Source organism: Gymnodraco acuticeps, unplaced genomic scaffold (genome assembly GCF_902827175.1).
Source record: "Gymnodraco acuticeps unplaced genomic scaffold, fGymAcu1.1, whole genome shotgun sequence".
NCBI lineage: Eukaryota > Metazoa > Chordata > Actinopteri > Perciformes > Bathydraconidae > Gymnodraco > Gymnodraco acuticeps.
Window position 1 is genome coordinate 1,063,523 of NW_022990313.1, and position 27,086 is coordinate 1,090,608.

The window sequence follows — 27,086 nt, forward strand, 5'->3', positions numbered from 1 at the left end:
GAAAAACAAAACAACTCAATCTACTCTCAACGTTCATCTACACCAGGGGTAGCCAACACGGTGCCCGCGGGCACTCAGTCGCCCGCAGGGGCAACGTGAGGCGCCCGCCGGGCACGTTCTAAAAATAGCTCGCCAAGAAAATCCAAAATGTAAAAAATACACAAAACGAAATGTAATTAAAATAATCTACCCCATGCAAACGAAACCTAAATCATAGCGAACTCCATCTACTTACTACAACTCTATATCTATCTAACACCCCTCCTCCCCCCACCCCCACAATGAATATCGACCAATCACGTTCTTGCTTGATTTGCGGGACCAGCGTTGCAGTCGGGAAGAAAAGCGATGTGGCACCTCCCCGCTGATTTTCCTTCTGGCAGAATCTACACATCAGCCCCATTGAACAGCCTAGTCGTGCCAGCCTATACAGCACATGAGGGCCATAGTTTTACTGTGTGTGTTGTAACTTGCATATATTTATTCCACTTGACGCACACACACCCAGGGGGGACATATCCCCAGCACTTTTCGAAATCCCGTTTGCCACGGAGGAGCACACACAGTGTGTGTGTGTGTGTGTGTGTGTGTGTGTGTGTGTGTGTGTGTGTGTGTGTGTGTGTGTGTGTGTGTGTACCCCTTTATCTATGTAATATAGATAAAGTAAGAAATCATTCCAATGTGTACAATAGGACAGTACAAAAGGGGAGTGATTAGTAAAATATACATAAATAAAAATAAAGAATGCTAACTAGGTAACACAAGATAAGAATAAACAAGTTTAAATGATTTGTTATTGGTTGTGATCATATTCTAAAGATGTTTGGATTATTGAAAAGTATACAGCTCCCTTTCATGAGTGTTGAGAGCTGTGTCCATAGATTCATTTTGTGCTCAAAGTGCACCAGATTGATGCATTTCACTTCAACATTTAAAAAAAAATCTTCCCGGGGTTGCATGCCCCCGGACCCCCCTAGAGGAGGTGAGGTCCCCCCTGGAGGATGTGAGGCCCCCCCTAGAGGATGTGAGGTCCACCCCCAAATAAAGCAAGTTAAAATAATTAAATGACATGTTCTTTTAGTACACAATGAAAATGGGTCCCAAAGACCTAAACAGCACACAAAGGTTAAAGGTAAGCATATAATAATGTTAAAATGTGCTAAATATATACACTGCAAAAAACAAAAAAAAGAGGAGTAAAAGTAGCCCCCGACTTGTTTTATTTTTTGAAAGTAGCCCTCATCCTAAAAAAGGTTGGTGACCCCTGATCTACACCATCCCTGTGTATTTAATCAGTAGTTACCGGTTGTATCTTTACTCGAAGTATTTCACCATCTAGTAATGCTAACTGGCTAGCTTAGCAGTATAGCATTAACCGCATGTGACTGGGGAAAGGGGACAATGGAAACACTCAACATCTGCATATAAATAACCACACTGATTGACAATACAAAACAACACAATCTTCAGCTTATCTTAGCTCTAAATTATATAGATGCTGACCTTAAAAGCCGATCTCATACCAATCTTGTACACAATCGTTTCGGCTTAGAAGATCACACAAAAATATACTTTTTGGCTTAAAAACTCCACACAATATACGTTATTAAACCAGACTACGCAGGTTTAACACATCAAACATATAGACTAACATGAATGGACCCAGTCCAGTGTAAAACAGATCAGGTCTGGTACCTACCCAGAGGTATTTAACACAATGTGAACCCTATCCCAGATAAAATCTAGTGCCTCACCAGAAGGTCTTAATAATACTATGTAATATTCACATTAATCGGGCGGCGCCGAAGATACAACAGAGACGAATAGAAACACTATATACAATCTTCACACCACTCGCAATCACCACGGAATTAAACAGGTAACTGTCTCACCTTTCGTTTAGGCCCAGCCAAAAACTCATTTTCTGCAGGCAGTGTGATGCTAGTTAGCTTGCAGCATTCCCCTCTTTTCCAGCTCTATCCCGCTTCAGAGCCCACCCAGGGACGCCATGTTAGTGTATTCTATAACCCCGAAGGCAGGAGAGACTGAAAAGAGTCAAGGGAAGCTTATAAAAGTTAACAGCATTTAATTACACAAAAGATGCGGTGGTGTACAGTACAAAATGAAATATGCGAGTGGAGGCGCTCTCCTCATCCGCCCGGTCAGTCCAGGTCAGCCGATAGAAAGAGGTCAATCCTTGGCTTGCTCTTCCTGTTGTCATCGGAGGTCTTCTCCTATTGGCCGGCGTCGCGTCGTCGGGGGCGGGTCCAATGCCATTTCTGCCTTTTTCTGTTGTTAAATTATATCATTCTGGTGTCTGTGGTTATTTAAACATTTCCTAATAAACGTTATTCAGCGGTAATAAACGAGTGCTAAACCCAGTGTGCTCGGTGTACAACATCACATGTCATTTCACCCTTGATTCACGGTTTGAAAATGCAGCATTTCGCCACATGCTAATGCTAACCGGAAATGAATAATTGTCAGAATAAAAGTATTAAGTTAATAGTTAGTGAACTTCCGGTTTTTTCAGAATAAAACTGATTTAAATTAAATAGTGTATTTAATTCAAATTACGCCATACCAACATTGATTTTAATTTCTAACAGCGGGTATGTTTACAAGCAGAATATTGTTCATTCAGAAAAACAGCGGTGTTCTGGCTCTCTGGTGAGCGAAGGGAAAAGAGAGGCCGAACCGCTCAGGTGCTGTTGTAAAATATCCTCTCCTGGCTCCTCCCTGCGGGCCGGCCCTCCACATCTTAATGTCCGTTGTTACGTTAAACAGAGGATTCAGGCATTGTACATTCAATATATACTTAAACACGCCTCTTCTCCTCATATTGTCTTTCATCACTTTTCCTTTAACACATTCTAAACGTTGTAGTCAATATACTAAAAAATACAGAAAATACTTCACGGCTGGTTTGGTTTCTGGTCATTCCAGATGTTGTCACATCTTACCCACGTCTGTAAACAATAACTTTATTCAAATAAACTGTACCTTCATTTAATATTCAGCAATAATAATACGTCTATAGTTGCAGTGTGTAGTGAAATATTTGTATGTATTCATGTTAGCAAACTATGGATAAGCTTAAAATGGGAATAATTTGGGTAAAACTGTGAGCTGGATTTGGGGCCTGTTGACATGTGTTTTTGAGGACAAAGGAAGATGGGGGAAGGTGAGAGCATGTCTTGATTTGCATTCAACTTAGATCTAGCTACAGTGATTGGGGAAACCTAAGATTTGGGGTGTTTGTGATATTTGGGGCTGCCAATCAAGGAGGTCCAAATGGGAGGATCGGATAACTCCTCCCATTGTTAAAAAGTATAAACACAGACACACACGCGGGGTTCAGTCTCTTTCCTCTGGCTGGCTCACGTGCAGGTAAATTCGGGATCCCAAAGATAATTTGTATTGAATTTGTACTGTATTGATTGTATTGCATTGTCATATTACCATTAAAGTAGATTATTGTTTACTTGGTGGCACTGGATTCCTTCCTGCACAATAATTTTCTGGTTTTTCAGTATAAAACAGCATTTAACTGACGGTATGTTTAAACTACATATATACCATCAAAACATTGATTTTAATTTCTAACAGTCTATAATAATAATACATTTTATTTCTATAGCGCTTTTCTTGAACCCAAAGATGCTTTACATTTGGGAGGGAGGGTAGACAAACAAAACAAAAACAAAGCTATGGTTATTAAGACTTGAAAACCGGAATCACCTTCGCGATTTTCATTTCATTTGGGAAAATACCTTGTAGGAAGATTTATTGCATATATTTACTAGGGGGGCTACAATGTTTGGTACAACTTGTTTAACAATATTCATACTAAGTCCTACATTTGTAAATAACAAAGAACAAAAGACATACATAACTAAGCGGAAATTAAATGACAGTTATCTAAATAAATTAAATATGAACTTAAAAAATGAAAAAATATTTGAGATTCTAGATGTAAACAAATCCTATGATGAGTTTGTAAGGATTTTCATGCAAAACATGAACGAATGTTGTCCATATATAACAATTAAGAAGAAAATAAATGAAATAAATTAATTTAAGAAATTCCAAACTGAAGGAAAAACCCCAACGGATGTTGCAAATAGCTTTAATGAGTTATTTATGTCACGATCTGTCTTTATGGTGTCTTGTCTTGTTTCATGTTTTATGTTGAAAGGTCTTCACTTCCTGTCTTGCCTGTTTCTGTCTGCGTTGTGTCTTGTTTAAATCTGTCTGTGGTTCCCGGTCGTTAGTTTCCCTGGTGTGTCTAATTTACCCGATTGTGTTCACCTGAGAGGCTTCTCAATACTCAAATTTCCCCTCCTCGACTCCCCTCCTCGGTTCCCCTCCTCGAGACTTAGACCCGCCCACAGGAGATGCGAGCGGAGGACCGAGGAGGGGAACCGAGGAGAGAGGAGGGGAAGCAGCAGACGTTTAAAGAAATGATAACTCCTCTCCTCTGAGCGGTCATTTTAAAGAGACGTCTGTTCATTATTACGTGGCAACAGCTGCATCAGCTGTCGAATGTTTTGTCATAGCGCTGTATCTCTGTTAGATCAGCTGAACATTGTTCCCCCACATATTTACTTTGAATTCATTGAGAGTGCGGTATAATGAGACAATAACAGACTACAGATGCGGACACACACACACAAATATATTTATATAAATATATACAATTTAAAGTATGAGAGCACTCTCATAATAATGTAACACAATCAGAGACTGGATATATCCCCCCCTCTCTCTGGTCGCTGAAATGGGGAATTGAAATTACGGGCCAAAAGTTGTATTTACAAGTAGCCTATTAAAAGTAAGCAGAGGACACCAAACCAACTGAGACCCGTCTGTCCGCCGCATTTACGCACTGTACAACACACACCTACACACTGTACCACACACACCTACACACTGTACCACACACACCTACAGCTCCTAAAGTATAAGCCGTTGTGTATTTTATTATGTGAAGCAATGGTCTTAGAAAAATATCGACTCTTTGTTTGTAGATATCTACTAAACTAAAGCAAATAAAGAGAGTAGGTGTAAGTGCAGCCTTTACATGTTCATAATTTAACTAATGTGTATTTTCTAAGTGTACTAATTATTATTGTTGTAATGTTTCATACGTGCAATATTTCGTCTTTTATTTTGAAGTCCAAGCTCACGTCTCGTTATGCTGTTCTCGCGTGAGTTAGAGAGCGAGAACATGAGAAGAGAAAGCCACTTGTGTCTGCCTGTGCTTCGAGGGAATTACAGTGAAAACTCGACTGTCCATCGACGCGAGTGTGTCTTAATTGACGAAGCGGCAACTTCAGAGGATCACGGACTGAGCACGAGGCTGTCTTCAAATGGCCGGCGGAGGAGGAGAAACTACGCATGCACACACAGAAGTGGACGACGCGCGCAGTTCTTAAAAGAGCAACGCTTCAAGACAGAGCCATAAAGAACTTGGACACTAAGAAATCAATAGTGATCCGAGTAAAGGGCTTCTGTAAAGGTTTGCTAAACCATTATTACCGTGAGTGCCAACTATAGTAGCGTGTGTGGTTAGCGTTTTGACTTATTTGCTCATGTCATTTTATTAAGGCTTGTTAATTAAGGCGTAAAGTTAAAGGGAACACAAGTGTTTTTATTTCCAATTTCTAATTCAAAGTGTGTTTTTGGGAATAATAAGTGAAAGTTATTTCATTGAAGTTCTGAAGTCTTATTTTTGGGTATATTTTTGAAAGGTGTAAAGTTCAATTAAGCTGTTTTTTGCACATGTTCTATTTTAAGTGCATTTCTACCTCTATTGAAGTCTTATAGGGTACATTTAAGTCACACTTACATTTGAGTAAGTGTTGAAAGTTCATTAAAAGGTTTAACTGCATTTTGCTGTTTATAAAAGTGAGTCACTTTAAAGTAGTGATTACTAATGTCTAAGTCTAGTGAGCCTACAATTCAGGTTAGGGAAAGTGCAGAGCCCCAATACGAAGCTGTGGATAACACTGAAGCACAGCAGCTAAGAAGAGGTCAAAGAACTAAAACTCCTACAGAAAAGGGTAGAGAAATGCAAGAAGAACAAATGAAAACGCTCCTACAAAAGTTCAACTACAATTATGAGAAATGGAGAACACAAGTGAAAACAGCTAAGCGGCCATTATCCCAAACAACAGAGTCTTTGTCTGAAGATTTGCTTAATGACATAATTCATGATGTCACAAGTTTGTCAGAAGATGTCCAACATGTTTATGAGGATCTGCGTACAATCTCAACTCCAGACCAGGACACGCGTCGAAGAGTGGATCTGTGTGCAGAGATTTCTAAGTTTGTCATCATCAGAGCCTCAAGTCTCCTGGATGGAAAGGTTCCAGAAGGAGAAAAGAAAGATTGGCCTGAAGCAGGTTCTCTCTTTAACTCAAGCACCTACACTTCTTCTTCGAAAAGCAACTCCAAGCAATCAAACCAGTCTTCTGTGAAGCGACAAGAAGCTGCTGCTGAGGCTGCTGCAAGCCAAGCTGTTCTGAAAGTGTTACAAGAACAAGAAAGAGAACATTTGGAGATTCAGCGCCTGGAAGCAGAAGCTAAAAGAAAGATAGCTGATCAAGAGACTGCAGCCATAAGACGTCGTTCAAAAAGAGAATCAGAAGAGTTAAGACATCGTTCAGAAAGCGAGGAAGAGGAAGCTAAAATTAAAGCTCGTCTAGAAGAAGAGCATGTAGCTCTACAACAGACTCTGGATGACAAACGGAGAAAAATACAGCATTTGGAAGCAGTAAAAGATTTAAATGCAGCACGAGCAAGAATGCAAGTGTATGACCAAGAAGAGTCCATTAAAGAAGAATGGAAAGACGTGATAGAGAGGGATCTGGTAAGTAACCCAGTGCCTGCTCCCACAAGTCCTCAACGACAGGTTGTCTTGACAGGTTGTCTCAAGTGAAAGTACAGCAGAGCTTGTTAAGGTGCTAGCTGGTGCCTTAACTGCCAACAGAATTCCAGTTCCTGAACCCTCAGTATTCAGTGGGGATGCATTGAAATACAATGACTGGAAACTTTCATTTGAAATACTGATTGACCAGAAGAACATCCAAGACAAAGAAAATATATACTACTTAAGGAGATATGTTGGTGGACAAGCTAAGAAAGCACTTGATGGTTATTTCCTGCTCGGAACCAAATCTGCCTATGTTGCAGCATGGGAGATTTTGGAGGAGAGATATGGGAATCCATTTACAATTGCAAAAGCCTATAGAGACAAGCTTCAATCGTGGCCCAAGATAGGATCTAAGGACAGCTTTGAGCTCAGAGATTTTGCAGACTTTCTCCGTAGTTGCAAGGCTGCCATGGTCCATATCAAGGCATTAGAAATCTTGAATGACTGTAATGAAAACAGGCAAATACTTTCAAAATTACCAGATTGGCTAACTGCAAGCTGGAATCGGAAGGTTACTGAAGTCCAAGAAGACAGTAAACAATTTCCCTCCTTCAGCCAATTTGTAAAGTTTTTGACAAGAGAAGCAAAGATTGCCTGTAACCCTGTCACATCATTGCAATCACTGAAGCAAGGTGAAGCTGAAAACACCAAATCTCAAAGACAACAAAGCTTTGCATCAAAGACACTGACCACAAGTTCAGACGAAAACACCGTCTTAACATGTATTCTGTGTAAGAAGAATTGGCATTCCTTGCACAATTGCAGGAAGTTCATGGAGCAAGCTGTCCCAGACAGAATCAAGTACATTCAAGCTCAGAAGCTATGCTTTGGATGTCTCGAGACTGGCCATCAGTCAAGGAGCTGCCACAGTAGGAGTGTATGCAAGAAGCAACATCCTACCTGTCTGCATGAAGAGCGTACAAATCGAGAAAGATACAAAGAAAGACTTCAACCAACACAACAAGAAGAAAGAACCACAGCGGCTATTTCCAACAGAGTAATACTTGGTGAAGGTAATACACAAACAGCTGCTATAATTCCAGTCTGGCTTTCATCCACATGTCAACCAGCAGAAGAAATCCTTGTATACGCTCTGTTGGATTCTCAAAGTGACACAACATTTGTGCTAAGTGAAGTAGCTGAGGCTTTGGAAGCAAGTAAACAACAAGTCAAGCTCATGCTATCTACTATGACCTCAAGAACCACAGTTGTAAGCGCTCAAAGAATGAACAACTTACAAGTCAGAGGCTTTTACTCCGGTAAAAAGATTCCCTTACCACCAGTCTATACACGTGACTTCATTCCAGCCAACAGAACTCACATACCAACAGATGAAACTGCAAAAGCTTGGTCTCATCTAGAGCACCTCCAAGAAGAGATTGCACCTCTGCAAGACTGTGAAGTGGGTCTGCTCATAGGGTACAACTGCTCACAAGCTTTACTTCAAGAGAAGTTGTGTCTGGCAAAGAAAATCAACCTTACGCACAACGTACAGACCTTGGATGGAGTATTGTTGGAAACATGAATCCCTGTGTAGATTATGGAGACGCCATTGGCGTTAGCCATCGCATAGTAGTCAGACAAGTGACACCAGGTGTAGAACCTTTCTCAGTCTCAAAACTGAAGTACACTATGTGAGCCGAACCAAAGTTTAAAGACAATCCAGCAGATCATGCCTATCAAGGTTTAACTGCAGAGCAACTGAAGACTTCAAACTGGTTCACAAGACCACAGTTTCTTTGGCAAAAGGACCTACCTGTAAGAGAATGCAAGGTGGGAGAAATCAATAAGGATGATCCTGAACTTCGCAAGGAAGACGGGTCATTATTGGATCGCTTACAGAAATGCTCTGATTGGTCAAGGGCAGTTGCAAGACTGAAACGACATGCCAAAGAACACCAAGGTGTGAAACAAAGAACCAATGAATGTACAACCATTCAAAGGCGAAAGACCAAAGTTACCTGACAACAAGACGTGCGCAGTATACCGCCTAAATTGTCTTGAAAGAAGACTAAAGATGTCTTTCCAGGGTCAGATAGTAGGGTCAGAAAACTTAATTTACTGGTTAGCCAAAGCACATTTGACAAAAAGGGTAAACCCACAATTAGGACTGTGTTCCTTGAAAGACCTGTACACAAGGTTGTTACTCTGCTTGAGGCAGAATAAGGTGTTTAATGTGTTGCCTGAGATTCCATGTTAAGTTGTTATCTACAGGTAATGTCTATTTCAAAGGGTAAAGCGTTTACTTTGTACAAACAATCTTTTGTGTGAAATCTCACGAGTAATGTGTGATTTGGTGGGAGTGTAAGTGCAGCCTTTACATGTTCATAATTTAACTGTGTATTTTCTAAGTGTACTAATTATTATTGTTGTAATGTTTCATGCGTGCAATATTTCGTCTTTTATTTTGAAGTCCAAGCTCACGTCTCGTTATGCTGTTCTCGCGTGAGTTAGAGAGCGAGAACATGAGAAGCACCCTCAGAGTAAGATGCACGGATACTTAAAGCTCTGTTAGTTTTGTATTCTTATACATATAAGTTGTGAAGAGAACTGAAGAATACTTCCCTCTGTTTACAGAGCATGCAGCCCAACGAGGTATGTTGTTGTGTTTGTATTACTTTTATGTTTATTATCTCACATGCTGTGCATGTTATTGTGTGTCTAACACGAAACTATGTTTGTCATTTATACTGTTTGTTTGTGTAGTTTTCACGGTGGATTCGGAGGAATAAACCCGTTATGAGAAGCCACTTGTGTCTGCCTGTGCTTCGAGGGAATTACAGTAGGCCTGTTATACTGAGTGATATATATTATACACACTGCTCTGCTTTCTGCATGGACCTTACTAGGGCTGCACGATTCTTGCTCAAATGTGAATCACGATTTTCCTCCATAACAATTGAGATCACGATTCTCACACGATTCTCATCGTTTCAATGAAAATATTTATTGCAAAAAAAATGTAAACAGACAACATTTCAACACGAATTCCACCAGCCTGCTGTGTGGTCATTAAAGATTCTTATCTAATCTAATATAATTTGTCTCTCTCGTAACAAAAAACATAACTTAACAAAAGGATTAACTTAAATACTGCAGTCAACTACTGAATATAAAAACGGAACAGAACATAAAGTTACAGCTTTAGAATAGATGTAAATAAAGCCTAGCTGCCTAGCTACTAGCACAGTCCATCTACTGCACTAAGATTCTTGGCTAAGAACACCAACATGTCGACATTCTGAGGTTTCAGGGAGGAACGCAGGCAAGTTACAATGTTCCCCCCTGTACTGAAAGCCCTTTCTGAAGGGCTACTGGTCGCAGTAATACATAAGTATTTCCTGGCAAGCATGGACAATCTTGGGTATTGTCCCTTGTTGTCATTCCACCACTTTAAGGGGTCATCTTCGCTGTCGATATTTCTTGAGAGTAGATATGCGCCTAGTTCCATGTCGACAACTTGCTCGACTTCAGGTGCAGCTGCCTCGTTCCCCTTTGCTACTTTAAAAAAGCTGCCTAAGGTCTTTCTCTTCTTCCCACCAGGGGGGGGCGTGGCACTGGAGGAAGCTGTGGTGGGAGTGAGGCTGAGACTCTCCTTGAAAAGGGAAAATAGAATTTAATAAAAAGGTTAACCTTAATATTCTACACTTGATAACTTAAGTAATATATCAGCAGTTAAATACTAAGGTTGATAAACTAAATAAATGTTCCCAATTAATATAAACAGTTACCATAGTAACGATGCTAGTCATCTCATCCTTCAGTCTGGTCTTGACAGTGGTTTTGTTGTCCTCGCTGACATAGTCCAGTTTGAACCTTGGATCCAGACTTGTAGCTATGTCGAGCAGCGCCTGTGTCTTTGGATCACTGTACTTCTCCTGAAGGTACTGCAGGATGGTTGTTTTAATCGAGCGAGCGAGTGCAGGGTCGTCTTTCTTAACTGCCATCAGTGATTCGAAGAGGTGGAGGACTTGATGGCTTGATTCTAGGCTTAAATTAATTTATATAAATATTTTTGGAAATCTCTAAGGGAAAAATGTATGGGGTCTGGAAAGATGGAATAAAAAAAATGGCCTATTCATTTAAGCCTGAGTATAAATATATACCCAAATGGCGGGGGGTACTATAATATTTAGACTATACATTACAATTTTAAAATGGTGGTAATTAGTTAAATGAAATAAGATTTATTTTTTTAAATACATAAACATGTTCAGTACAATATTGACAGTTAATTTAACTCTACACTCTCAGACTTAAATGAACAGAGGACTTTACTGTGGGATGGATTGTACTCAGCTCACCTATAGCCAGATGTAGCCTGTGGCCAAAACACTGGAGTCTTGTCCAGTTGTTTATGTCGGATGCTTTTATGATGTTTGATCCACTATCTGTAGTGATGCACACCATCCTTTTAGGATCCAAGCTCCAGGACTGGAGACTTTCCATTAGTCCCACTGCAATTTCGTCGCCCGTGTGGTCCACGGGGAAGAAAGCTGTCTGTAGGCACCGACTTTTCATGGTGAAATCACTGGTGATGAAATGCACCGTCAGGCTCATATATGGTTCCATGGTACGACTGGACCACAGGTCAGTTGTTGTCGCAAAGTGCTGGACATCTTTCAGTTCTGTCTCGACTGTGGTTCGAGTCTTGTAGTACAAGGCAGGCAATGCAGTACGTGAAAAGTAGTTGCGGGAAGGCACTGAGTACCGCTTATCCAGCGTCTTCATCAAGTTCTTGAACCCTTCATTTTGAACTGTATTTATTGATGCCATATCCTTAGCCAAGTAAAAGGTGATGGCTTTCGTTATCTCGTTGTGCCTTCGTGAGCTGTGTGCATATGGTGTTCCGCTGAATAACGTTTGGCTTATGGATGTTTGCGTCGTTGTCTGCGGGTTTGATATTTTTTTCGGGTTGTCCTTCTTTGCTAAAGTATACTGTATTTTATGGTGACGTTTTAGGTGATTTAATAGGTTTGTGGTGTTACCTGACGTCGTTGCGACGATGCGAGAACAACGCTTACAAGTGGACGACTTTTTGTAAGTCATCATCAGGATCAAATCCAAAAAAGTTCCACACGCTGGATGAATGTGGTCCTTTTTTCGGCACAAGCACAACTTTCCTCTCTCCAGAGTCGCCACCGGGATTTTCATCGGTGTCATTGTCCTCGACCTGCTCCTCGTAACTAATTTCTGTGTCACTCATTTCTGTTTTTGTTGTAATCAGTGCTAAATTGCTAAAACTTCTGTAAACATACTGCCGGCTCCTGCCCTCACGTGTTGCAGTCAGTGAGTGTTGCCAGGTATACTCATTATAAGCCACATAATCTTGGGATAATCTTTCTGTAAAGTTGCTTGGTAGTAAGTATTAAGTAATAATGGTTGTTGCGGTTTTGAGATTGTAGATTATTATTTTCAAATAGCCGACCCGACATATATAGGTTTAAAGTGCTCATGTTCTTTTGCGCTTGTTTTCATAGACCTGGTTGCTTATTCCTTCCGCAAAAACTGGCAACCCTAGTGGCTGCAGCGTTAACACTGCATGAGAGGAGGAGCGACAGAACACTACCATTTGCATGCGATCATGGTACTTTAATGTTAAATGTATAGAGTATATTTGCTTTACATCGTTTAAGTATGATTGACATTGTTGGTATTATTCAGAAGCAAAATAATAAAAAATAAATAAAATCAGCATGACGTCATAGGATCGCCGTAATTTAGAAATGAGATCGCATAGGTGTCTGAATCGAGATCACGATCTTTTTTCGGTTAATCGTGCAGCCCTAGACCTTACAGCTGTTCTCTCTGGAAACATCGCGACGCGATGAAAGCAGTTTCTAAAATAATATCCAGGGGATGCATGCATAGCTGTCATTGGCTGAGATAAGTCCGGCCATGCGTCACGCCTCCACCGTTCCCGGAAATGCATCCGTGGAGGAACCATCAGTGTATGCTCGGTTAGAGCTCCTCCAGAGAGCCTCCTCGACGCTCGATCCTCGGTGTGGCATTTAGAGAAATGAGACGTCCTTCAAAATGGCGCGCTGAAATTCATTTCCGGGTCACTACTGGAGGACCGAGGAGTCGAGGAGGGGAAATTTGAGTATTGAGAAGCCTCTCTGGTGTCCCTGTGTTTTCTCCCTCCCTCCTCACCTGTGTCTTGTTTCTGTGATTAGTCTTGTGTGTATTTAAGTTCTGGTTTTTCTGTCTGTCTTTGTCGGTTCGTCTTTTGTCATGACTAGTTCGTCGGTGAGTGTTCTGTTTTGTCTTTGTTGTTCACCTAGCCTTGAAATAAAGGAATTCTCACTTTAATCTGCATTTGGGTCCTACCTGCTTCACCACACCGTGACAGAACGAACCGACCACAAAATGGACCCAGCAGATGATCCATGGGAGGTTGAATTACAGCATTTAACCTTCTATCTGGCTTGCTGCTTCGATTGGTGGAAGGGAGCGTCCAGTGTTCGACCAGAAGAGGGCCGCTCTGGAAGAGGCGCTCCGGTTGGCAGCAGAGAAACCATGTTTTGTTGAGTTCTTACCTGACTGGATTTTGGACTTCCTTCAAGCATGTGATTCCCGGCCTGCTAGCCCCAGGCATGCTAGCTCCCTGTCGCCCAATTCCCAACCTGGCACCATACGCCTTGGTGGGTTCCGCCTGAAGTCAACCCGTGCTTCTGCCCCAGTTCCTGCTCCTGTCCAGGAGTCGTATTCCGGAACTCGTCTGGCTTATGGAGGTCCACGGAGTATTCAGGAGGCTGCTAAGAGCCTAAAACTAAAAGCCTAAAACTAACTACAGGGGATTTTACAGGTTCTTTTCCGCAAATTGTGAATATTGGCAGGTGATCACTGAGTGATGGGGGCCCCACTATGATGTTCCGTTTCAAGGACGTTAGTGAAAATGTTATCAATTAAGGTTTCAGTAGTGCTAGTTAACCTGGTTGGTTTGGTTATAAGATTTTGAAAAGTGTGGTAGTAAAGAAATGGGTCTTGTTAACTGTGATCGTTATTCTCGCGTCCAGGAAAGAGAAGCTTAAAAAGGAGACTAAATGGAGTCTCTGAGATTGTTTCAAAATTGGTACTTTAATTAAAAATAAAGGCGCGGGTGTTAGTGTATTCTAGAACCCCGAAGGCAGGAGAGACTGAAAAGAGTCAAGGGAAGCTTATAAAAGTTAACAGCATTTAATTACACAAAAGATGCGGTGGTGTACAAAATGAAATGTGCGAGTGGAGGCGCTCTCCTCATCCGCCCGGTCAGTCCAGGTCAGCCGATAGAAAGAGGTCAATCCTTGGCTTGCTCTTCCTGTTGTCATCGGAGGTCTTCTCCTATTGGCCGGCGTCGCGTCGTCGGGGGGCGGGTCCAATGCCATTTCTGCCTTTTTCTGTTGTTAAATTATATCATTCTGGTGTCTGTGGTTATTTAAACATTTCCTAATAAACGTTATTCAGCGGTAATAACGAGTGCTAAACCCAGTGTGCTCGGTGTACAACATCACATGTCATTTCACCTTTGATTCACGGTTTGAAAATGCAGCATTTCGCCACATGCTAATGCTAACCAGAAATGAATATTGTCAGAATAAAAGTATTAAGTTAATAGTTAGTGAACTTCCGGTTTTTTTCAGAATACAACTGATTTAAATTAAATAGTGTATTTAATTCAAATTACGCCATACCAACATTGATTTTAATTTCTAACAATCCCTCCTTACATACCCTTTAAGGTATGTAAATAATATTGAATCAATTAGTTCTTCATCCGAACATTGCATGGTACATAACTCATAAAAGTAAAAAAATACAAATAAGAATACATATTCATCATAAATATGAAGTTTTTCATTTGTGCATAACTTCTAGCTTAAACCTTTAATGTCACTTTGTAAAATAGCAGCAATTAGCTTGGTATGGAAAACGTCTAACTCCCTCCTTTCACATCATAAATAATCTTCTTACTGTATCTGGTTGTAAAGGCACTTGTTCTTTTACAAAGTATAAGAAGGATCAAACTATCTGAAAATAGCTAAATATTACTCTTTATTTACTTTTACTGTGTCTCTGGTGTAATTTATGAATCTCTGCTGGTTCTAGTAGATATAGTTCTCCCCATCCACATTCTTGTTGGTTGTGGGACAGAGGAATAATAATTCAGAACCTGCTGATATTTGAATCTTACTACTGGGCATATGTTACAAACAAAAACATCTTCATGGTGAACTAAATAAAATCCTTGTAATCTTTCTCAAATCTAAATATAACAATGAACTATTCCTGTTTGTGGTAAAGACACACAATAACGTTATGCAATACAATTTCATTATGGATTCAAAAACAACTAAAGTCATGATGCCGTCAGAGTGAATGATTTCCTGAGTGTATCTGTCCTGTAAGGTACGTCATTCTCTGCTTGGATCGTGTGCAGAAATCCCATCGATTGCACCTGGCAATACGGCTTCTACCTGTCTATTATCAAGCTGAAAAATGAATACAGAATTCCAACATTACTGTCATCAAATGTCTTTATTATGAATTTAAATTAAATGTATATCCCCCATAATGAACTAAACAATAAAGTCTATGGCTTTTACTTCTAATTCTTTACCAGGCTAGTTACAATATGTTGTCTAAATTAAATTCGGTCTCATTACATTACTATGTTTTAGCTTACTTAACTGTAATATGTTCTTTCTACATTTCAAACCTCAGATACTCTAATGTCTGTTAAAATATTAAAAAATGGTTTAATGATCACAGGTCAACTTCTTCGGTATTCTATTCTGGAATTACAGCTCTCACAGTAGCCCCTTGGCCACTGCTTCTGTGTTACCTGTTATAATTCAATCAATATTTAGAAACATCTCAACATTTCATCAAACAGTATCTTATCCCCAGATATGGAGCAGGTTAATTATAAAACTATCATTCAATGCTCAGTTTGAACATCTGGGTTGGGGCGGAAGGTTTTCTGTCAATCCTTAAAAGAAAAATTTAAATTGTGAATTTGACAGCCATGTTGACATTATACATTATACACACACTCCCCCCTTTTTACACATGAACTCATGTGTAACAAAACCCTGTAATGGGGAGGGGAACAAAAAACTGTGAGGTAATTGGTTAGGGACATAACGAACATTATTTTCAATTTGACATCCATTATCATTATTTCCACAGTAAACACTTCAGTGAAAAGAAGTGTTCCTCTCCGTCCTTCAGGCCTAAAAGAACCAGAATCTTCAGATTTAGTTTTACATTTGCAAAACCGCCAACTCATGTGAGAGTAAAAATATCATCAAGTAGATTAGAACCGGGTCACATGTGCGGTTTCCCCTTTTTGTGGAATTTTTAGGAAACCTCTCGTTTCCCCTTGGAGCACCAAAATAATATGTTAGTCCAAAAACATGCTTGGTTAGTTATTGTTTTCGAATCATGCAGTTACACTGATCACATGCCGGCATTCATTCACACTCACACTGTCTGGTTGTCATGTTCAGGTTTGGTCAGGTACACCCCAGAGTCAGTCATCCACAGTGCCTTGTCAAGTTACACTGTCGGTCAGGGTCAAAGGTCAGTTGGTTTTCCGTCTTTTTTTGGCCATGTGTCGTGCTCTGCAGAGACTTTGACATTTCAGCATAGGCCAGTATCCTTGTCTACAAAATATGTATATATGGACCGCCATCATTTATTAATTCAACAATTACAACTATAATTTTCAAGATGATTCTAACTTGTCATTGGGACTTCTGCCTCCACTTTTCCTGAAACTTGGTACAAAACTCACTCCCTTCGAGTACTACTACTACTGCAATCCATTTACACCCTAATTAGTATTAAAATGTCTAATGATCTATTTCAGAAACTTGTGTACATAACTATTATCTTGAGTCAAAACATTACTAGGATCTGTGTAGCTCTGCATTTCATAGCTCATTATACTCATGTATCTTTAATTCTGGTTTACTTAACCAGTTAAGCCCTGAGCCTGTTTTTTCAGGTTTCAGGCTTGAAAATGCCACTAACACAAACAAATTATATATCTTCACTTCTAAAAAGGGGTAAATTAATAATTATTTTTCTCAAAGCAAGGTACATCTGTGAGTTGGATGTAGAAGTGTCAGAATCAATATAGATGTTTTTATTTTAAAGTAAATCAGATGGAACATAGTAAAAACATGTAAATTCTAATGTCCACCTAAAAAAAAAACTTTACTTATAGTGAAAACCACCCTTGCATGATGGGTTAGTAGACTAAAAGCTTTAGGAATCCAAACTATAACATATAATAAGTACCCTGTATCAAGATTGATTGCAAAACAAGTGAAATTTGACCTTTTTAGAGAGATTTAGAAAAACAAAGTCTAAGCGGACTCACCTCTGGGGTAATTTGGGAACCATCGGTTCCATTTGAACTTTTTCACTGTAAAAATCATTTTATTACTTTGAATTATCACTATAGGTATTCATTCCATCCAAATACAACTGTTGTGAACATTTTTTTAAAATAAAACATAGGCCTACTCTTACAGTGAGCCTCTGAATTAGCCCCGAGCGAAAATGCTAACTTATTACAACACCGAAAATCACTCCTCGCTCCCTTATTACTTATCCTAGCTGCACATCCAACACATTGTTTATGATCGCAAGGAGACACATAATCTAACGGTGCCCACCTGAACAGCCCAACACTGAAAGATACAAACTCGCGACGTTATCAACAAAAAACGTACATCAAAACAAATGGCGCTGGCGCTAATGCGCTAGGCTAACAATGATTTACCTTCCTCGTTGTCTGGTCTAAACTGGTCTTCAATGGCATTAAAACGATAATAAAACGATGATGTAGTTAATCCATATATTAATATATAATGGGGCTGTGTCCCTTTGAAATGTTCTGATAATCTATAAGCAATAAAACTGCAATTTCCGTTATCTGCTGTCCGCTCTGTGCTCCGTGCGCTCTGGGTCCTGCTGCATTCCTGCTTCGTTACGTTGTAAACAATAAATGAAGTCGGCTGCGTAATGTACTTAAGCTGACTGCCATTCTTTATAATTTACGCAGGACCATATCTCTGGAACCCATTGGTCGATTCGTGTGATTTACACCTTTTTCTTAACCATCAGAACCAATAGAATCGATGGGCAGTTCCCAAATCTACGTAAACATTACCATAGCGGACGTAATAGAGAAGCAAACGAAGCATATCTGAAAGTGTAAGCCTGGACGGCAATACTTTATACCGAGTATATTGCCATAAATATGATGATTGATTATCAGTAAACATTATACGTGACACAAAGACATTGGATTAACCTTGAGATGCGTTTTTATTCCGTTGAACACAACTTTTGATCACAAATCAAAAAAGGTAAGACGTAATTATTGTAATATTTTTGGAACCGGATGTTGTTTACTTTCTCTTTTCTGGCTGATAGCTCCAGGAATTCGAGGTCGGACAGTGATGACATTACATGTGTGGAATCTGTGGAGTCTCAGCTTTAAATCGTATATCTTGTTTGTGCAGTTAAGATAGTAATAAGGGCATTTCTACCGTGTGTTGTGTGTAAAAAAAGCGTTAGCATTAGTTAGCATTTTTTCGCTCAATGCTAATTCAAAGGCTTGGTATTACTCTTGTGTTTTTTTAGCTAACAATTGTTCTTATTGTCAGTTAGCGGAGTTTCTTACCTTTAAAATGTTATGAAACATTAATAGTTTCATAAATGTTAAGAAGAGCCCTGAGACATGTGAGAAAAAAAAAACTGTGGGAGGGGTCCACTGGGGGGACCTTCAGGCTTAACTGGTTAAAAAACAATGTTAAACTCTTAGCAGTGTGTGGAACCTTGGGTGTCCGAACATGCAACAATTACTCCCTCCTTTATCAAGGATTTAAAACAGAAGTCATTTTATATTTCCATCTTAAAGCCCTCCTATGGTAATAACTATGCTACAATGGTGAAATCAATACTTTAGATCAGAGTCCTGCACGGGTCTGATTTTCAAGACCCGCTCCCGCCCCGCACCCGCGACGTGCAATACCGAACCCGCCCCGCTACCCACACATATTGCCAATTAGTTCCGCAACCCGACCCGACCCGTCGGCACAAGATCCGCAACCCGACCCGAACCCGCATAGCCTATGAGCAGTGAAAACGTGCAATTATTAACACACGCAGTTGCATATTTGTCTCAAAAAGCGTGGGATGTTGGTTCTTTTCTCCATCTAGGATGACACCAGAAGCCTCCCAGACGTTGGATTTCGCTCTTGAGGAAGTGTTATTGAAAATGCTGTATTCTCCGCTAGAGAGCTTCACCTCAGCCATTTTGAATGTGGCGCGCACAGCAGCAGATTGATGCGCTGCAGAGGTTATGATTATGCGCGGTCCCGCGGGGGGAGAGGTCTGAAGATTAAACATTAAACTAACATTACTATTATTTTAATATATTTATTATGCAATACCCGCGACCCGCATCATCTTTGTTTTACCCAGAACCGAACCCGGAAAAAAGTGTTTGAAAAAATACCACCCGCGAATCACCTTTTTGCGGGGTCACCCGTCGGGTACCCCGCGGGTAGCCGACCCGATGCAGGACTCTGCTTTAGATTGGAATTTTATATGTGGCTTGGCACCAGCTCTCCCTTTAACCTTATCCATACAAATAAATATTTGTCCTATAGAGTGATCCATACAAATACAAATTTGTCCTATAGAGTGGTTCCTAAAACTATCCTTTTTAATGGTGATCAATATTTTAACAAATGAGATCACCTACTTTATTCACACGTGAATAAAAATCTCTTAAAAAATGATTTGTTAACATGATGAAAAGATTGAAGAATATGGTTCTACTCTGTCATGTCTCCCCCTTTATCCCTCAGTTTGTTTTAGGATGATTCTCATTTTACTTTAATCTGTCTTTACGTATTTATGAAGTTAATTCAAGTTATTTAAATGTGCGTTTTGTGAATAAGTGTGTTTATGTGTAAACTCACTCATTCCCGTTCTCCTTTTCTCCTCCCCTGGTTTTCTCAAGCCGTGACCCCGGCCTCCTCATTTCTAATCGACCATGCCAACTCCTCTGATTCTGTCTTCTCTTCAGTCCATCAGCTGTTGAATCCATCCGCTGTAACTTTTTAGGCAGCCATTGGCCCAGTCATATCTGCAGCCCCATCATGCCACTGTTGTTGCACTGCTTTGCATTTCATCTCCTCCTTTACAGTCTCTCTGCTGTTTTTATGGAGGGCGGATTCTGCTCTTGTGTCCCACACTCGGCTCTTGTGCCAAATCTCGTGGCTCAGCTTGGAACTTCATGCCCTGTCTGAGGGCTGATGAGAGTATCTCTCTGTATGTCAGCATGCTGTTTGGTTCTGGATGCCACAGGTGGAGATAGTTCTGGCCTGCAGTCTTGTTGTTGTTTCAGCTCTGGTTCTCTGTCTGTTCGATGGAGAAGGAGGAGTCTCCTGTTGGGTTAGGTCTTTCGTCTGCTTGGAGGGTCGGGATCGTAGCCTTTCTAAACTCAGAGGGGGAGTCCAGGTCTCGGGACGCATTACCTATAAGAAGTCTAGCACACTGAGGTTAAATAAATCCAACCCTTTCCACTCTGTCTCTTTCTAATCATACCATCTGTCTTAGTTGTTAAATGCCATCTAAACAACATAATTAATGTCTACTAATGATATTACAAAAACTCACTCTAAAAATAGTTTCATCCATTTCTATATATTTACCCAACACAACTCTTTCAGGAAACCATTTTCTCCTATAAATTGAAAAACGTAACATGTTTCCAGCATCAACATATTCCACACACTACGAAAAGAACATCTCCATATTTTAAATCCCACTGTTACTTAGAACAATAGTAAACCTGCAGAGCACACTAATCAGATCACAGTAATTAAATCTGACTCAGTGTAGGCCTATGTCTACTTTCCATTATACTTATTACTTGTGCTGAACATTTATTTATATTGTCTAAATTCCTTGTCTATGATGTGCAAACAGTTTTGAGTGTAAAATGTGTTTTTCTCAATGTATTTACACTACAGATTCTTGAGTTTACTCATCTCCTGGTGCTGTCGTTGTAAAAAAATGTTCAATTCCTTATTGTTTTGTACCAATTTTCCAAAATCAGTTCTAACTGCCGTGCCGTTTCTGGAAAGGTGGCGGTACGGCTACACAATGTGTAAGAAGGTGCCAACATGTTCCTTTTTAACTTTGATCCGGAGCGCATCTGCAGTGCGTTCTACAACTTCCCATGGTCCACTCCATACAGGTTGCAACAAGTTCATCTTGTGGATTTTTACATTTACCCAATCACCTGATCCAACAGAAATATCGTCATGGCCCTGGCATATGCTTCCGCCTCAATATTTCTGATATCTAACACTGGTTCTCCTCTGTATTGTGAGGTGCTACGTTGTGGTGGATATTGCTGAGTGGGGCAATCTCTGGCCAGATGTCTACAATCTCCACATATGAAGCAGCCATCATCCCTTCTTCCTCTTGATCGTTGCTTTCCTCTCCATTGTCCCTTTTGTTGATGCTGTATGGGAGTGTATACCTGTGATTGCGGCTGTACTTGGGTAGGAAGATACACAGGTATTTGCTGTTGAATATACTGTGGTGCTTGTGGCTGTACTTGGGGTAGGAAGATACACAGGTATTTGCTGTTGAATATACTGTGGTGCTTGTGGCTGTACTTGCGTAGGAAGATACACAGGTGTTTGCTGTTGAAGATACTGTGGTGCTTGTGGCTTGTACTTGCGTAGGAAGATACACAGGTGTCTGCTGAACCTGGTTTGGTGGACATTACACTTCCTCCTCCGCTTTGTTGAACTGTTGGAGGTGTCCTCCCTGCCTTCTCTGCTAGTATGGCCATTGATTTGTCGATTTCTTGTTTGTATTAGCTTCGGCATCTTTCTCAGCTACTTGTATCTCAAAAGTCTTAGTTTTAGTGTTTAATTTCTTCATCATTTTCCCCCCTTTGTTTGCCTGGTATTTCATATCGTGGTGAATGAGATGTAGTCTCCATTCTTTCAATGGGTTTAGCGTCTAATCCCACCACGTCTCCCAGGGCCTGCCTGCACTGATCGGGGAAGGGCTTTAATGACAGCGTTCTTCCACAACATTACAACAGCCGGAGAAATGTCATGCGTTCTCCAGTGTAGTCCTCCCACACTCCTTCACATCTCTTCAAGAAGGCATACATTTCTTCCCCCGGTTCTTTTCTCAGGCTGTTGAGGGCATGTAAATTGCGTGTTGTCGGGTAGATGTGACGAATAGCAGCCCAATAATTCGGACCTGATATTGTTTGGAATGAAGTTTCATCTGGGTCGTGCGTGCAATTGGCCTCGGAATCTACTGCTCTTGCCTTCTAGTCTTCCTTCTATCCGTCCAAGCAGGGCCCTCATGTCTCCCAAGCACAGGTGGTCTTGGACAGTGTACTTCTCCAGATCAGTAACCCACTTCTGACCTCCTTTCGTGAGTGGAGGTAGCTTTGACACTAATGCTTCCATGTCCCTGTGAGTCCATGATTGGTATTGAAATCCTCCTCTTCCAGCCGCTATCAATGGCATGGAGGTATGTGCACCGGTCTTGGTTCTTTTAGTTGTCTTGGTTCTTCTAGTTGTCTTGGTTCTTCTAGTTTTGGGGCATGTCCCACGGGTAATGTTGCTCGTTTTCGTCGCTACTATTATTCTCATGAGGAGATGCAAACTGCGTTGTTGCTGTGACTGTTCATGGTATGGGAGTAGTGTCTACTGGTTTCAGACTGTGTACCGCTGTCGTCATCTTCATCTCCCCGTCCATGGAATAGTCAGGAGAGTAGTTTGTTCTGCGTTTTTCTTTGAGTTCTTCGTTCTTCTTGTTCTCTCCTTTGTCTATCTGCCATCATGTCCTGGAATCTTACATCGTCCTTGTTGCCTCTCCGCCAGAAGTAGTGGTATTTTCTTCCTCCCCCCTTTGTCTTTCTCCAATAATGTCATTATGGCTCATCTGCCTTTTCGTCTCTCTTCCATTCCTCTGATGAGTTTCTGCTTCAATGCTTCTGTTGAGCTCCTCTTCCATTCTTCTGTCGAGTTCCTCCATTTTCTGCCGAGTTCTGCTTCCATTCTTCTGCCGAGTTCTTCCATCAGCTGGTTGACACTGGATAGGATTCTTACCTCATACGCCAATTCTTTCTCATTTGGGGCTTGAATCGAAGCTTGGTGAGAAGGGTTGTTCTCTGATATGTCTGGAGGAGACACTTCGGTCAGGCTTGGATACTGCTTTGGAGTTTGGATAAGTGGAGCCTCTTTTGTCATTTCTGCTGTGTCTTCATTTACTGGCAGATCTTCTGCGATGGATGTCAGATGGATTAACAGCATGTAACCCTAACTTTTCTTTTTTTCAGCTTTTTTCATAGCGCTTTTAGCAGGTCCATACCAAGGGGTTTGTATGGCTTTGATCCATGCTTTTTCCTGTTGTAGGTATTCAGCATTCTCATGTTCAACTACAGCTTTTCTATGGGCTTCCGTTGGTCCAGGTTGATCATCTGCTGGAATCAATCCTCTCGTTTTCCACTGTTCCAACAGTTTCTCTATTTGGTTCCATGTCTTCTGTCTATGACTTGGACACGTTAAAGCATCTGATCTAATGTTTACTCTCGCCTTAATATCTGCAGTTGTGCCTGGCACTGTGAGTGCTCTTAACTCTGGCGACATGTTTCTTAAGTACACGGATAATATTATTAAGTTATCAAAATGAATTACTAATCCTCTGAATAGTACCCTTGTATTCTTTATAAAGATATCCTATGTCATCTGAACTTAACTTTAAAATCTGGTAATTTTTTACAATTTTTTTTTTTTTCTTACAGAATTTGGAAAAATAAATTTAAATGTTGTAAAACTGAGATTGGAAAATCAAAATTAGACAAATTAAATTAAAATTTTGAAATTATGCAAATTTATAAAATCTGAACAAATAAATAAAAATGAACAGTGTATGGTTTTGACTTTGTAAAAATAGGAATATGGTGCAAATCCAAATAAACCGGGACAGTGTATACTCAAGTTGAGTTCATGAAATTATGCAAATGTCATAAAATGTGTTAACTACAATACTTCAATTCAAAGAAACCACATGTAATCTTTATCTGTGTGGTGAAGAATGTATTAACTGTAATACTTATTATGTCCGCTAGGGGAGCTGTTTTATTTGTAACTCCTCTCAAATGTATCAACTAGTACTTCCGGTTCATAACCTACTTCCTGTTTATTTCCTCAAAATATAAAGTTCAAATTACTTTCTTTGAAAAGCATGAAAAAACAAAACAACTCAATCTACTCTCAACGTTCATCTACACCAGGGTAGCCAACCACGGTGCCCGCGGGCACTCAGTCGCCCGCAGGGGCAACGTGAGGCGCCCGCCGGGCACGTTCTAAAAATAGCTCGCCAAGAAAATCCAAATGTAAAAAATACCACAAAACGAAATGTAATTAAAATAATCTACCCCATGCAAACGAAACCTAAATCATAGCGAACTCCATCTACTTACTACAACTCTATATCTATCTAACCACCCCTCCTCCCCCCCACCCCCACAATGAATATCGACCAATCACGTTCTTGCTTGATTTGCGGGACCAGCGTTGCAGTCGGGAAGAAAAGCGATGTGGCACCTCCCCGCTGATTTTCCTTCTGGCAGAATCTACACATCAGCCCCATTGAACAGCCTAGTCGTGCCAGCCTATACAGCACATGAGGGCCATAGTTTTACTGTGTGTGTTGTAACTTGCATATATTATTCCACTTGACGCACACACACCCAGGGGGGACATATCCCCAGCACTTTTCGAAATCCCGTTTGCCACGGAAGGAGCACACACAGTGTGTGTGTGTGTGTGGTGTGTGTGTGTGTGTGTGTGTGTGTGTGTGTGTGTGGTGTGTGTACCCCTTTATCTATGTAATATAGATAAAGTAAGAAATCATTCCAATGTGTACAATAGGACAGTACAAAGGGGAGTGATTAGTAAAATATACATAAATAAAAATAAAGAATGCTAACTAGGTAACACAAGATAAGAATAAACAGTTTAAATGATTTGTTATTGGTTGTGATCATATTCTAAGATGTTTGGATTATTGAAAAGTATACAGCTCCCTTTCATGAGTGTTGAGAGCTGTGTCCATAGATTCATTTTGTGCTCAAAGTGCACCAGATTGATGCATTTCACTTCAACATTTAAAAAAAATCTTCCCGGGGTTGCATGCCCCCGGACCCCCCTAGAGGAGGTGAGGTCCCCCCTGGAGGATGTGAGGCCCCCCCTAGAGGATGTGAGGTCCACCCCCAAATTAAAGCAAGTTAAAATAATTAAATGACATGTTCTTTTAGTACACAATGAAAATGGGTCCCAAAGACCTAAACAGCACACAAAGGTTAAAGGTAAGCATATAATAATGTTAAAATGTGCTAAATATATACACTGCAAAAAACAAAAAAAAGAGGAGTAAAAGTAGCCCCCCGACTTGTTTTATTTTTTGAAAGTAGCCCTCATCCTAAAAAGGTGGTGACCCCTGATCTACACCATCCCCTGGTATTTAATCAGTAGTTACCGGTTGTATCTTACTCGAAGTATTTCACCATCTAGTAATGCTAACTGGCTAGCTTAGCAGTATAGCATTAACCGCATGTGACTGGGGAAAGGGGGACAATGGAAACACTCAACATCTGCATATAAATAACCACACTGATTGACAATACAAAACACACAATCTTCAGCTTATCTTAGCTCTAAATATATAGATGCTGACCTTAAAAAGCCGATCTCATACCAATCTTGTACACAATCGTTTCGGCTTAGAAGATCACACAAAAATATACTTTTTGGCTTAAAAACTACCACACAATATACGTTATTAAACAGACTACGCGGTTTAACACCATCAACATATAGACTAACCTGCATGGACCCAGTCCAGTGTAAAACAGATCAGGTCTGGTACCTACCCAGAGGTATTTAACACAATGTGAACCCTATCCCAGATAAAATCTAGTGCCTCACCAGAAGGTCTTAATAATACTATGTAATATTCACATTAATCGGGCGGGCGCCGAAGATACACCAGAGACGAATAGAAACACTATATACAATCTTCACACCACTCGCATCACCACGGAATTAAACAGGTAACTGTCTCACCTTTCGTTTAGGCCCAGCCAAAAACTCATTTTCTGCAGGCAGTGTGATGCTAGTTAGCTTGCAGCATTCCCCTCTTTTCAGCTCTATCCCGCTTCAGAGCCCACCCAGGGACGCCATGTTAGTGTATTCTATAACCCCGAAGGCAGGAGGAGACTGAAAGAGTCAAGGGAAGCTTATAAAAGTTAACAGCATTTAATTACACAAAGATGCGGTGGTGTACAGTACAAAATGAAAATATGCGAGTGGGAGGCGCTCTCCTCATCCGCCCGGTCAGTCCAGGTCAGCCGATAGAAAGAGGTCAATCCTTGGCTTGCTCTTCCTGTTGTCATCGGAGGTCTTCTCCTATGGCCGGCGTCGCGTCGTCGGGGGCGGGTCCAATGCCATTTCTGCCTTTTTCTGTTGTTAAATTATATCATTCTGGTGTCTGTGGTTATTTAAACATTTCCTAATAAACGTTATTCAGCGGTAATAAACGAGTGCTAAACCCAGTGTGCTCGGTGTACAACATCACATGTCATTTCACCCTTGATTCACGGTTTGAAAATGCAGCATTTCGCCACATGCTAATGCTAACCGGAAATGAATAATTGTCAGAATAAAAGTATTAAGTTAATAGTTAGTGAACTTCCGGTTTTTTCAGAATAAAACTGATTTAAATTAAATAGTGTATTTAATTCAAATTACGCCATACCAACATTGATTTTAATTTCTAACAGCGGGTATGTTTACAAGCAGAATATTGTTCATTCAGAAAAACAGCGGTGTTCTGGCTCTCTGGTGAGCGAAGGGAAAAGAGAGGCCGAACCGCTCAGGTGCTGTTGTAAAATATCCTCTCCTGGCTCCTCCCTGCGGGCCGGCCCTCCACATCTTAATGTCCGTTGTTACGTTAAACAGAGGATTCAGGCATTGTACATTCAATATATACTTAAACACGCCTCTTCTCCTCATATTGTCTTTCATCACTTTTCCTT

At 40.6% G+C, this 27,086-nt stretch overlaps 1 protein-coding gene across 1 annotated transcript; it reads right to left on the reverse strand.

The window, feature by feature from the left end:
* Positions 1–10,067: 10,067 nt before the first annotated feature.
* Positions 10,068–10,884, reverse strand: LOC117550450 (zinc finger BED domain-containing protein 1-like). The gene is made up of 2 exons (XM_034222887.1): positions 10,669–10,884; positions 10,068–10,532 (listed from the first exon to the last, which is right to left on the reverse strand). Exons 1-2 carry the CDS (start codon positions 10,882–10,884, stop codon positions 10,119–10,121), a joined length of 630 nt encoding a protein of 209 aa, XP_034078778.1. The 3' UTR covers positions 10,068–10,118.
* Positions 10,885–27,086: the final 16,202 nt, after the last annotated feature.